Genomic DNA, 14,508 nt, shown 5'->3' on the forward strand with positions numbered 1-14,508 from the left:
ATTATAAAACAATAAATATGTAGATTTAAATTAATATTTCAAAAATACATTTCAAATATTTAAGAAAATATTGTCTGGGTGATAAAGAACATTTTTAAAAATATTTTTAAAAGATTCTTAAAAAATTTTTAAAAATGTTATCACAAAAGGTTTTTAAACCATTTTAAAATGTTTCTTGCAATATTTTTATAGAAATATGTAGAAATATTTTTTGAAAATATTTTGTGCTGTATGGGAAAGAAATTAAGGGGATCCTGGAGTGACGGCCGAACTCCGACGGGGTCGATAATTTTGAACATTTCTATGTTCCGGCCTATATATGTCCTTATCTAACGAGATATTTGCGATATATCTGCCCTTGTCAGATTGCAACGCCATGTACACTGCATGTGTGTATATGCATAAAATCAGTTGGATAAAAAATCTTTCTTATTGGGTTTTCAATCTTAGTTTCAATGGTACCACGCTGTTCTTTGATCTAGTCCGAGGTGCGGGACATTTTCGATTTGTACACGTAAACTATATAATTTGTATATGAGCGAACGTTTCCTTGAAGTGACAGCTCTAAGTACAAAAGATGCAACATCAACTAGTATTAAATATAATTTTCTTAAGTTTTTAGTCTTAATTTACTATCCCGCACATGATTTTTGTACGTACTTTAAACGTGTAAATGGGTTTTCCATTCTGTAAATCCAATTCGAAGAAAATTGGTCCAACTAAAATGTCGGTAATTGCCGTGACTCTAGGATCCTCTGAGCAGAAAACAGGGAGCAAAGAGCACATTGTAGATTTGGCTTTAGAATCGGGTCAGAGTCGGGTCAGACAAAGTCGAATTGGGGTGAGCGCTCTTACGGTGGAAACACCAAACTTGAATCTGAACTTTACCCAACAAAATTTTAAGGTAAGAAGGTCCAAATAAGGTTTGGTGAAAATATCGACATATAGTATAGACTACGCGATTCCTACATGAAATCTTCAAAAAATGTCCGGTAGAGTTGACCTCTACCTCGTTCCCTTTTTGTATACATACTATTGGATAAAAAGAGACAGCTTGACCTCTACCAGTCGCTACCTCTTTTCTTCCACCGGTGTGAGTGACCGATCATATTTTTCTATACCTGAGCGCAGTCCATACTATATATGTCGATGGGTGGAAACGATAAGAGTCGAGTTAAGGTTACTGTAGTGTTGCCAACGGGATAACAACCTTTGTGCTGATTTTCGTCGCCGATCTTGAAATAAAAAATAATTTCTGTATATTAATTTCTGCATATTACTTGGTACTATAAAATTAACATTATCGTTCTCAGATCCACGATATTTTATGATGTTCTTAATCGCATAATCTTAATAATATCAGGCTATCCCTTACGAAAAAATAGTACTAGCAATCAGTACTCAGTACTGAGTGACCAGTACTCGTAGTATTGAGAGTATTAGTATGTTAATACTCATGAATACTGCAGAATGGTCAGTACTGTGCCTGTCAGTGCTTACAGTACTGGCAGTACTACAAGCAATAATACTCATTAGTACTTCAAAGTATTGAAATAGTCAGTACTTTATCAGATTAATATTCGAAGTACTATCATGATAGTACTGCCAGTACTGTAAGAACTAATAGGCACAGTACTGACTATTCTGCAATATTCATGAGTATTAACATTCTAATACTGTCAATACTACAAGTACTGATCACTCAGTACTGAGTACTGATTGCTAGCACTACTTTTTCGTAATACGTATTGTTATGTGTTGACAATCTGGTTGGTGTTGTGCGAATGAGATTAAGAATGTCAGGAATGATGAAGAAGCGTAAAGAGCAAAAAAGTTTAACACAAAGAATTTAGGAACAGCATAAACATAGATCACAAGAATGAATGGTGCGTAGATCAAAGATGTTTAATATGAAAGACGTAGAAAAATCAGGAACGTAGAACGCAGGATGAATGGCGCGCAGATCAATGATGTTTATCGCGCAGGACGCAGGAAAATCAGAATCGTAGATCGCAAGGATGAATGGCGCGCAGAAAAATCAGGATCGTAGATCGCAAGGATGAATGGCGCGCAGGAAAATCGGGACTGAGTTAAATCTGTAAATAACAAATCCAAATAATTTAAAAGTCTCAAAAAAAGGTGTATCAATTCGTCATTCGGCGTATTCGGTGTATCAACGTAATTCAGCATTATGATAAACTCAAAGCGGTGTATCAAAAACGTCATTCGAAATCTCTTTACAGTTTCGAACTATTCGTCATCAGCGGTGTATCAAAAAACATTCATTCGAAATCTCCTTACAGTCTCGAACTGTTCGTCATCAGCGGTGTATCAAAAAACATTCATTCGAAATCTCCTTACAGTCTCGAACTGTTCGTCATCACGTAAGAGGTCTGAATCTTACATCGCAGTCTCAAACTGCTCGATCACCTTTAAAGGTGTACGCAAGAACATTCGTTGTCCTTCATCATAATATAAAGCTGATCGCAAAAAGCTACGCGGTAATCACGCAACATCGTGTTGCCCGTCATGACCTCGAACGTATGAATCCGCGGTTAACTCAATCGTAGTAAAGCTTACTCTTACCTTTAAACTTCTATCTACCTTCTTACGTATAAAGACGACGAATTCGAATAATCCGCTATGACTCCATCATTCGAGCAATCCGCTATGACTCCATCGAATCTCCTTTCGAAACTCCCTTCGAAATGTCTCCGTCGAATCTCCTTTCTCCGTCGAATATCCTTTCTGTACGTCTCCGTCGAATCTCGCACTCCACTCTTTCGAACTCGCACTCTTTCGAACTCGCACTCTTTCGAACTCACATTTTTTCGACTTTATCCCTTTTATCTTTCGTTAGGATATTTTCTTTTTCAAAATAGTTCGCGATATCGGAGAGAGAAGTAAGCAGACAGACAAGAAAAAAAAAACAACAACACGAGAAATTCATCGTTGCTAAAATCGATTCTCTGAAGCCGCGTTCGTTGATCGTCACGCTTTCCTCGATCGCGCTCGCGACGTCCAAACCGACGTTAAAGCGGCGTTAATTTCGAAACATTTCCGCCCGCCTTCGACGACAGAGTTGGCGAACAATTTTCGTCTGGATTGAATGGCAAAACACAAAGCTTGGCAATGGGTCGTTTAAAACTTGAAGAGGCTGTGCGAAGGGTTACTACTCTTGTTAATCCGTCAGGTCCTGGATGAAGTTTCGTGACTCTGCCTAAAGGCCACTTGGATGGCGGGTAACGTTCGTCGGTCATGAGAACTAAAGATCCCTCTTTTATATCATTAGAAGGATGATACCACTTTGATACAACCAGATATCTTTGGAGACATTCCACTGACCATCGTTTCCAAAAACAGTCAATCTTCTTTCTTAACAGCTGCCATCTATTAAGACGAGTCTCAGGTTCAGACGATAATTCCGGTTCTGGAATAGTCGTGAGTGATTCCCCTGTCAGGAAGTGTCCCGGGGTCAAGGCAGTGTAGTCGCTAGGATCTTCTGACAGAGGGCAAAGTGGACGAGAATTCAATACTGCTTCGATTTGAATTATCACAGTGTTCAATTCTTCATAAGTTAACAAAGTATCTCCGATCACTCGAGTTAGATGAAATTTCGTTGATTTTACAGCTGCCTCCCACTTTCCTCCAAAGTGAGGAGCTGATGGCGGATTGAAGATCCATTTAGTACCGTCCTTTGCTAGAATAGAAGCGAGTTCACGCAATTCCTTAGATGCTATACTAAAACGTTGTCGTAAAGCAATATCAGCGTCAACAAAATTTTTTCCACAGTCGCTTTGAAGGGTAGCGCAGATGCCTCGACGAGCAGTGAAGCGTTTGTATGCCGCAATAAATGCTTCAGTCGAATAATCGGTTACTATTTCGATATGTATGGCTGAAGTAGCTTGACACACAAAAATCGCAAGGTAACCTTTATAGTTTTGAGCCGCCCGCCCTCTCCAAGTTTTGAGCATGATGGGACCAGCATAATCTAACCCAGAATGTAGAAACGGTCTTGCTTGAGTAACTCGAGACATTGGAAGTTGACCCATAAGTTGCTGAGCTCGGATTCCACGATATCGAGCACAACGAATACATTTGAGAATGAAGGAGCGAATAGGAGCCCTGCCTCCAATGATCCAATATGTTTGACGGATAAAGCTCAATGTAACTTGCGTTCCCCCGTGAAGTGTGCGGCTATGAGCGTCGTCAATAATGAGTGTGGTGAGAGGGGATGTTCTTGGAAGGATGATGGGATGTTTTGATTCCATGGAAAGATCAGCGTAATGTAATCGTCCTCCAACACGTAAGAGTTCATCTCGATCCAGGAATGGGGTTAATTTAGCCATAGGATGAGATCGTGGAAAAGTGTCTCCTTTAGAAATAATCAGTAAATCATTAGCGAACCAAGAATGTTGCACTTGTTTGCACCAAAAATTTCGGCTTTGATGTATCTCTTCCGGTGTCAGCGGCCAAAAAAGAGAAGTTTGCGGCTTTTTCCTTAGACGAGACAGAACACGACGACAGAGAGCTGTGATTCTAAACAAGAATGATAAGGAGGAATATCTATCAAGCAGTGACCAATAAGGTTTCGGGGATGACACGGTAAGTGAGACCATTCCAGGTCGCTCTTCGAGATCGGTCTCTGGCGAAAGTTTACTAACAGCTTTTGGCCACAAGGAAGATGGTTCGGATAACCAACTGGGACCGTTCCACCAGAGATTGTGATTAATGAGTTGTTCTGGAGTTAGTCCGCGGGAAGCGCAGTCTGCTGGGTTCTGTTTTCCTGGTATGAAGTGCCACGATCCTTGGGGTAGCATCTCTTGAATAGCAGTAACTCTGTTCCGCACAAAATCTTTCCATCGCGATGGATGTGTGGTAATCCAGTAAAGAGTGACAGACGAATCAGTCCAAAGGTGTACAGGTACATCAGATAGATCCAACACTTTCTGAATATGTGTCATCAATTTCGATAATAGGAAAGCGGCTGAAAGCTCTAACCGCGGAATTGAAAGTAATTTAAGTGGAGCGACTCTAGTTTTTGCACTCACTAAGCGCACTAAATATTCATCATTGCCTTGTGAGACCCGAACGAACACCGCAGCAGCCATTGCCATAGAAGAAGCGTCTGAGAATCCATGAAGTTCTACTATACGTTTGGACGATCCAAGTCCTAACCATCTCGGAATAGAAAGCTTTTGAAGTGTGGTCAACTGAAGACGAAATGAGATCCAACGATCGTGTAACTCCGAAGGAACAGAATCATCCCATCCACTCTTGAGTAACCAAAGTTCCTGTAAAATTATCTTGCTCCGGATCATCACTGGAGAAATAAAACCTAGAGGGTCGTACATTTGAGCGATTTCAGAAAGTATCGTTCGCTTGGTAACTCAATCACGTTGCGATGATTTATCAGAAAAAAGGAAGGTGTCAGTCTCTGGATTCCAAATGAGCCCGAGAATTTTCACAAGGGATGGCTCAAATTCAACTGGAGAAGAAGATTCAGAAGAAGATTCGTTGCTACTGTCCGAAATTGGAGGCAATATTTCTTGATTGTTACTCTTCCATTTTTGCAAGGGAAAGCCGCCCGCCATACAAAGCTGTGTAACTTGGTGCACTATCTCTTTGGCCTCAGAGATTGTGTCGGCACCTCCAAAAGTGTCATCGATGTAGCGGCCTTTCTTGAGAGCTGGAACAGCTTTAGGAAAACGCGCACCTTCATCCTCAATAAGTTGTAGTACCGTTCGGAGTGCGAGAAAAGGGGCACATGTGAGCCCGAAAGTGACAGTGGTGAGTCGATGAGGAGCAGGCTGACCTTCTGAATTGAACCAAAGAATGGATTGTAACGCCCAATCATCTGGGTGTACGGCAATTTGTCGGAACATCTTGACGATGTCCGTAGAAAAGATAAATCGATGTGTGCGAATCCAAAGTAGCACGTCGGAAATATCCGTCTGAAGTTTTGCACCTGAGTGGAGAATTTCATTAAGAGAAACTCCGGAGCTAGTACGACAGGAACCGTTGAATACCACCCGTAGTTTGGTGGTAAGTCTGTCCTCACGAATGACGCCATGATGTGGAAGATAAAAAGCAGGTGTACTATCTTCAGAGATGGGAGCTGCGACCATATGACCGAGTGTCAGATAATCTTTTAAAGATTCTTCATATCTCTGCTTATATAGTGGGTCTGAAGAGAAACGTCTTTTCAAGCCTAAAAAATATCTGAGTGCAATATTTCGAGAGCTTCCCAAGGAAGAAAGGGGTGACTTCAATGGGAGACGAACGATATATCGACCTTTTTGATCTCGTGAGTGTGTATTCACGAAATGTTGTTCACATGCCAATTCATATGGCGTAAGGTTTGATCCAGGTAAAGAGATAGTTTCTTCTTGTTTCCAAAATCTGGTGAGTGACTCTTGAAGTTCATCATCAGTCGAGCAGTGTAGGATGCGCCCCTTTGCAGGAGATCCGCCAGTGTCGATGGAACCAGATAAAATCCATCCAAAGATGGTCTGTTGAGCGAGGGGTTCGTTACCGCTTCCTCGTTTTATTCCTTCCAGGATGATAGACCCATAATAATCCGCTCCAATGATCATATCCACAGGACCGGAGATTGCAAACTCTGGATCTGCTAAAGAGAGTCCTTTGGTATGATTCCAGGATCGATTGTTGGTATAAAATGAAGGAATCTTGATAGTCAAAGTAGTTAAGATAAAGGCTTTAATAATACATTCTGAAAAAGAATTGTGAATGGACTGTAGCCTAACGGTAACTAAGCCTCTAGTTTTCCCTGAATAGGTTCCGCCTATGCCGAGAAGAGGGATTGAAGCGGCACAACGTTTTAAGCGTAAACGTTGAGTAAGATCCTCTGTTATGAAGGATAATTCCGAGCCTTGATCGATAAGAATGCGTACAGTATATTGCACATTATTCAAACCAATAGCGATGGCTCGACAAGTAGCAAGAAGTGTCGTATTCCGTTGTAGAGAGGGTAGATCTCGAGGTCGACCTAACATTGCTAGTCATTCCGCATTGGATGTAGAAGAATCTTCAATCGTGGACTCCGGCTCCTTCTCGTTAATTTGAGAGAGAGCAACTGCTTTTCCACCCTGCACTTGATTCCTTTACCGGGGTGAATTGAAGTATGATGTTGTTTTCCGCACTTCAGGCAACGTCTGGTACTTCGACAATTTCGTAGAGCGTGGCCTCCCAAACAATTGAAACATCTACGTTTTTGAGCAACAATATCGTATCGTTGATTACTGGTTTTAGATTGGAAAGTTGGACAGCCAGACAAATTGTGAGATGCATCACATAATGGACAACAAGGATAATTAGTGTTTGAATCAGAGGAGCCTACATGAACGGCGTTTCCGAAACGCGTCGAAGAACTGTGTCGATTTGAGTGTTCTTTGCTGCTGACTGCATTTGGATATTCCAAAGCCAAATTTTGCATCGCTTGAGTTCTTCCGATTACGAAATCCTCGAATTGTTTAAACGTCGGGAAAGTTGAAGTCGATCCAAGTTTTACCTCCCAAGCCTCTCGAGAATCCGCGTCGAGCAGCTTTACTAATAAATGAACTAGAATCGGATCCCAGTAGTCTACGAAGCATCCCAAGGCTCTCAATGCTCCGATTGATTCAGTAGCAGAAGCGAGAAGAGAACTGAGTCCAGAAGCTGCCTTTGTCTTCAAAGGTTTAAGATTGGTGAGACTATCTAAATGCGCGGAAATGAGAAACCGTTTATTTTCATAGCGTGTTACCAATGTATCCCACGCTATTTCAAAACTGTCACCAGACATCGGCAGATTGGTGACAAATTTTAAGGCTTCTCCTGACAGGGACGTCTTTAAATAGTGCATCTTCTCTACCTCTGGTATTTCTGCGTCATTTCGAATAATGGATGTGAATAAGTCGTGGAAAGACCTCCATTCTTGAAGTTTTCCAGAGAATTGCGGCAAGACGATTTTCGGCAAAGATTGATGTCGTCTGTACGATCGAGACGGCTCACCGGAATTTGATGTCGGACGACATGATCTAGACGGCTCACGAGAATTTGATGCCGCCGATGGCGTGGAAGAATGAGAGCTTTCCAATTCATCTCGATGAGAGCGAAGTTTTGACTTAGCCAAAATATAAAACTTTTGACAACGTTCAAATATTTTATCTGTGATGTATCGGTGATCTTTTAGCCGTCTATCTCCCGAGCGGCATAAATCCACATGTTCCTCTCGAAAGTGTTGCCAGTTTTCGTCGAGTAATTCCAATCGAGCGTTAATAAGTTGAAGAGATGCCTCATCATGATCATCTTCCGTCGCTGCCTGCTGAATTAATTTGTATCGACTGCGTTGCAGCGAAATCCTTGTATCAATACTTGACATAATGTTAAGCACAACAATATCCGGCTCGAAGGACCAAAAAATGTTATGTGTTGACAATCTGGTTGGTGTTGTGCGAATGAGATTAAGAATGTCAGGAATGATGAAGAAGCGTAAAGAGCAAAAAAGTTTAACACAAAGAATTTAGGAACAGCATAAACATAGATCACAAGAATGAATGGTGCGTAGATCAAAGATGTTTAATATGAAAGACGTAGAAAAATCAGGAACGTAGAACGCAGGATGAATGGCGCGCAGATCAATGATGTTTATCGCGCAGGACGCAGGAAAATCAGAATCGTAGATCGCAAGGATGAATGGCGCGCAGAAAAATCAGGATCGTAGATCGCAAGGATGAATGGCGCGCAGGAAAATCGGGACTGAGTTAAATCTGTAAATAACAAATCCAAATAATTTAAAAGTCTCAAAAAAGGTGTATCAATTCGTCATTCGGCGTATTCGGTGTATCAACGTAATTCAGCATTATGATAAACTCAAAGCGGTGTATCAAAAACGTCATTCGAAATCTCTTTACAGTTTCGAACTATTCGTCATCAGCGGTGTATCAAAAAACATTCATTCGAAATCTCCTTACAGTCTCGAACTGTTCGTCATCAGCGGTGTATCAAAAAACATTCATTCGAAATCTCCTTACAGTCTCGAACTGTTCGTCATCACGTAAGAGGTCTGAATCTTACATCGCAATCTCGAACTGCTCGATCACCTTTAAAGGTGTACGCAAGAACATTCGTTGTCCTTCATCATAATATAAAGCTGATCGCAAAAAGCTACGCGGTAATCACGCAACATCGTGTTGCCCGTCATGACCTCGAACGTATGAATCCGCGGTTAACTCAATCGTAGTAAAGCTTACTCTTACCTTTAAACTTCTATCTACCTTCTTACGTATAAAGACGACGAATTCGAATAATCCGCTATGACTCCATCATTCGAGCAATCCGCTATGACTCCATCGAATCTCCTTTCGAAACTCCCTTCGAAATGTCTCCGTCGAATCTCCTTTCTCCGTCGAATATCCTTTCTGTACGTCTCCGTCGAATCTCGCACTCCACTCTTTCGAACTCGCACTCTTTCGAACTCGCACTCTTTCGAACTCACATTTTTTCGACTTTATCCCTTTTATCTTTCGTTACGATATTTTCTTTTTTAAAATAGTTCGCGATATCGGAGAGAGAAGTAAGCAGACAGACAAGAAAAAAAAAACAACAACACGAGAAATTCATCGTTGCTAAAATCGATTCTCTGAAGCCGCGTTCGTTGATCGTCACGCTTTCCTCGATCGCGCTCGCGACGTCCAAACCGACGTTAAAGCGGCGTTAATTTCGAAACACGTATCTTGGAAATACTAAATTAATAAAATACTAAATTAACACACTAAACTATCAATATGACGTTATTTTGATATCATCTTTGTGGCGGTCACGCCACCAGTGATACACGCCCGCGCGGCAACACTAACACTAGTAAAATGGGCAGTTTGCATCGACGCCGCTAGGCGTCGCCTCGCCCAAGCATTATCTCGAGTTCAAGATTCTGCACCGACTTGTAAGAGGAGACCCCCTACGGGACCAAATCAGATATTTTCGAGCGCTAGTCGCCTAAGGCAAGAGTTCCTAAACTCTAAGCCTACAATCTTGACTTTTTGTTCTACTTGGATAGTCCTGCGCAAGTACTGCGCCTGTGCCACACGTTAGTATACGACGAGTATTCAATAAGTACTAAAAAAGTACTGGGAAAAGTACTGGGGAAAGTACTGGGGGAGTACTGAAGAAAGTACTGGAGGGCGTACTAGGGGGAGTGCTGGAGGAAGTACTGAAAGAAGTACTGAATGAGTATTGGATGAGTACTGGGATGGAGTACTGACGAAGTCAGTATGGTCGAATTTAGTAGTACTTTGAGTACTTACGTTTTCAGTACTTTCACCAATACTTTTTCCAGTATTAAAACTGTAATGAGTTTCTTAAAGAACAACAGTCTATTGCGTGAATATATAACTTTATTGCGAGTCTCGAGTTACATGCTCACGTGTCCCTGGCTAACGCTACTCTGACGTCGTCGCTCTCCGATCGCTACCACACGTTCACTATCTTTAATTCTATTAAGCTTTGTTCACACAGCCATAGACTTGTTACTTCAACCATAACATCTCCCTTCTTTATAAAATAAAAAAAAATTAAACATGACCCTTCTCTTCTTTATATTAAAAATAAAACTACAGCTTACCAAAACTAAACTTATAATAACTGTGAGCAATCTCTGTGTTCAAAATAAGTGGTTGAGTTCTCTGTTTACCATGCATACATAATCTTTTAAATAAGACGGTTTGTTTACGATTCTACCCGCCCTAGTTCTTACAATTGGTTTTCGTTGCGTTGTAGTTTCCACAACAGATTGTTGAGGCTTTTCTATTTCCATTGTACGGTTACTACTCTCAAGTTGATTCTCTGTAGAAGAATCCATGTTGTCCGTTTCCTCAACAAATCTTTTCCCAACTGTAAGCGCTATTCTGTTTCTCTCAATTACATTTCCTTGTTCTGTCTTTATCTTGTATGATCGAGGATTATCGGATAAACCAACTACTTTTTCTCCTTGATGAGGAAGTCGCTTGTTTTCACTATGTATTTTTACTGTATCACCGATTTTAAGTTGTTTTAACTCTTTTGAGCCTCTATCATAATATCTCTTTTGTATCACTTGTCTTTTCTCTAATTCTTGAACAAACGCTTTTCTTTTTATCTCTGCTCTATTACCATCCGGTATTATATTCCTTACTCTTCGACTATATACAAAAGCTCCGCTGGTGTAACACTACTAGCATCAATTGGCATGTTTCTAAGTTGAAGCAATCCTAACTCTACATCTTTTCCTTCCTGCACAATTTTCTTTAATATTCTTTTTACTGTCTGAATATGTTTTTCAGCCAATCCGTTTGACTAATGATGAATTGATGTTGTCATTATATGCTTAAAACCCCAATTGCTTGCGAATTGCTTAAACTTAGAACTCGAATATTGTGTACCAGAGTCTGAGTATAAAATTCGTGGTATTCCATGTCTCGCAAATATTTTCATTAGTGAATCTATCGTCGTTTCCGCTGTTATATCATTTAGCTTATCTATTTCTATATATTTACTGTAAGTATCTATTATAATAACGTATCGTTTCCTTAGCAAAAAAAATATATCAGTCGCCAATATTTCCCACGGCTTTCTCGGTAACGCTTTCCTTAACATTGGTTCTTTGGAGTTTGATTTTTGGAACGATCTACAAGTATCACAATTATTAATTACATCTTCTATGTGTTTCGACATACCAGGCCAATACAACAGTTTCTTAGCTAACGCTTTACACTTTTCTTTTCCAAAATGCGCTTAATTTATATTTTTTAACATTAATGGTCTGCATACATTAGGTACTACTATACATGAGTTTTTATATATTATTCCTTTGCTCTCACTCAATTCCTCTTTAAATGAATAATACGGTTTAGCGCTTTCACATACCTCATACTTATTTTCAGGCCAACCTTCACGGATATATTTTAACACACTCTGTAATTCAGCATCATTGCTCGTTTTTTCCTTTATGTCTTCTAATCTAGTATCTGATACATTCAAACTTTGTTCAATCATTGCCACATATGCCTCTATCTGTTCCTCTTCCGAATTACTGGAATCTTTTAAATAAGATCTACTTAAATTATCTGCTACTACTATTTCCTTCCCAGGAATGTATTTTAACTCAAAATCAAAATTCTGCAAGCTAACTCTCATTTTTTGCAACCGCGGAGGACATTTATTCATCGGTTTTTTAAAGATAGAAATTAGCGGCTTGTGATCAGTTTCTACCGTAAAATGTTGCCCAAATAAATATTGATTAAATTTTATACATCCAAATACTACCGTTACCACGATTATAATCATTGCCAGTATAGTCAATTAAATTTTTAATTGTATTAGTATATGTAAGTTGTGTGTGTACATTCAGGACACGCCAAGTTTTTAAGTCTCAATGTTAATTTTTCCTCAATTTCTCACCTGCATATTTCAGTGTTTATTATTAAAACCAATAATACATATATGTATAATATGTTAATTATTAAAATTTACTAATTAAAATATAAAAATATTTTTGTAAGATACTTTATGGAACGATATTGTGTTTCAAATATGTACATGCAGAGAACCAACGAACTGACATAACAAATTGTCCTATAGTGGGATCCTATAGCGAAGGCCGAACTTCTCCGATGTCGATAATGTCAACATTTCTAATCCTGTTTTCTATGTTATATATATCTATATCTGTCCTTGTCTAACGAGAGGCATCTGTCTTTGTTCGATTGCTGCGCCATCTCTCGCTACACGCAATACTGCTTATCCTATCAACCTGCATGTGCTTTTGCATATATAAAAGTTAAAAACATGACACTTTTTTTCTAGACTTCTATCATAGTTGTAATTGCACGATATTGCTCTTCAATATTTTCTCTAGAAGGCTAGATTCTCATTTTGTATATATAAACTGCAGTATTTTTGTATAACCAAATATTGTCGTCAGTGACAGCTCTATGTGCCCAAATTTTTAATTTTTTTTGTTTTGGATGTAAAACCAACCCTATATAGCTCTCAACATTTTTGTGCGTACTTTAATTCTGTAAAATAATTTTGCAATCCGTAAAGCCAATTAAAAGTGATTTGCTTTCAACTAAATGTAGGTAATTACTGCCACTATAGGATCCCCTTAATGCGTAGAAAGTATCAGAAAAATGGTAACATTCAGACAGCAACATTTAATATACACAAATTATGTACTTGGTTAATTGTAGGATTGATCTCATGTCTATTTTAGTGCAAAATTAATTTTTAAAACAACTGATACTTTCAAAATCAACACATATACTTTGTTTTGTTATTGTACTTGGCGTTTTTTTTCTTTTATGAAGACTTTTTGTTAGAATTTAGAAATGTCAAAGAAATGAGAAAATGGCTTAATGAATTCGTCGCAAGTAAAGATATCAGTTTTTTATCGAGCCGAAATCTACAACTTGTCTGAAAGGTGGAGGAAAGTACTGAAAAATAATGGAAATTATCTTCATGATTGAACTATATCTGTATGTTTCGTCAATATACATTAAATTTCATAAAAAATCGTAATTGTATGTTTGTACACCTAATAGTAAAAATATACATCATTAAATTCATCAATTAAGTTATTAATCTATATAAAGTAAGTAACTTGTTTACTTTGCTCAAAAAATATAATTACATATGATAATATAATCTACAAAGGTCAATACATTATTTTATTAAAAATTTTTGTAGATTTTATAGAAAAAAATTATAAAATAGTGTTTTATTCTTGTAACATTTAAATTAAATTGTTAGTAATTATATTTTTAATATAATAGCACTAAATGTCTATTAATAAAAATGTAATTGTACATAACAATATATATATACGCGCTCTCTGCAATACTATCACTTATGTAACAGACTAAATATGCACAAACGTGAAGTTAAAATGATGCAACTACATCACGTTCATATAGTGAGAAAATGTTTCTCGAAATAGAATATGCCATATTTCGCTGTGTATGACAAGCTATGTCTACATCTTATGCAAAACGAGCACTAATTGGGGGAAATTTTATTATTTTATTGCCTCTGTCTTTCTTTTTGAATAATAATAAATATGCGACGTTATATAATTATATAAAAAGTTTCCATAACTCACACACGCGCGACTACAATTTTAACAGACAAATTTCTAGCAATTTGAAATAGATTTTTTCCAAGTGTATATGTCGCAGCTTTGTTGCGAGATCAGTTTTTTTGCAATAAGGCTAGCCTGTTTGCAAAATGGCGGCCGTTTTGCGAAAGATAGATCGTTTCTCAATCGTTCTCAGGCTGATTTTTTATTTCAAGTTTTTAGAAATAGGTTTGGAATTAGATTAGTTTCTTTATATGGGGGAGGGACTCCGTCTGCGGCGGAGCCCCACCCCCGCCTACATGTGATGTACTTTCAAGTAAAAGAAAATTGACGAACTGTGCGCCAATAAATGTGCGCAAACGTGTACCGTCGTTTTGCAAACAAGCTAGCCTTATTGC

At 38.7% G+C, this 14,508-nt stretch overlaps 2 protein-coding genes across 2 annotated transcripts; both read right to left on the bottom strand.

Annotated features, from left to right (window-relative positions):
• Positions 1–1,731: 1,731 nt before the first annotated feature.
• LOC143908486 (uncharacterized) lies at positions 1,732–6,638 on the bottom strand. Its single transcript, XM_077426168.1, has 2 exons — positions 6,296–6,638; positions 1,732–6,211 (listed from the first exon to the last, which is right to left on the bottom strand). Exons 1-2 carry the CDS (start codon positions 6,594–6,596, stop codon positions 5,391–5,393), a joined length of 1,122 nt encoding a protein of 373 aa, XP_077282294.1. The 5' UTR covers positions 6,597–6,638; the 3' UTR covers positions 1,732–5,390.
• Positions 6,639–7,018: 380 nt separating this feature from the next.
• LOC143908490 (uncharacterized) lies at positions 7,019–7,861 on the bottom strand. Its single transcript, XM_077426174.1, has one exon. The coding sequence runs from the start codon at positions 7,859–7,861 to the stop codon at positions 7,019–7,021; it is 843 nt and encodes a 280-aa protein (XP_077282300.1).
• Positions 7,862–14,508: the final 6,647 nt, after the last annotated feature.

This window comes from Temnothorax americanus, unplaced genomic scaffold (genome assembly GCF_048541705.1).
Source record: "Temnothorax americanus isolate GAGA-0224 unplaced genomic scaffold, ASM4854170v1 Scaffold97, whole genome shotgun sequence".
Classification (NCBI taxonomy): Eukaryota; Metazoa; Arthropoda; class Insecta; order Hymenoptera; family Formicidae; genus Temnothorax; species Temnothorax americanus.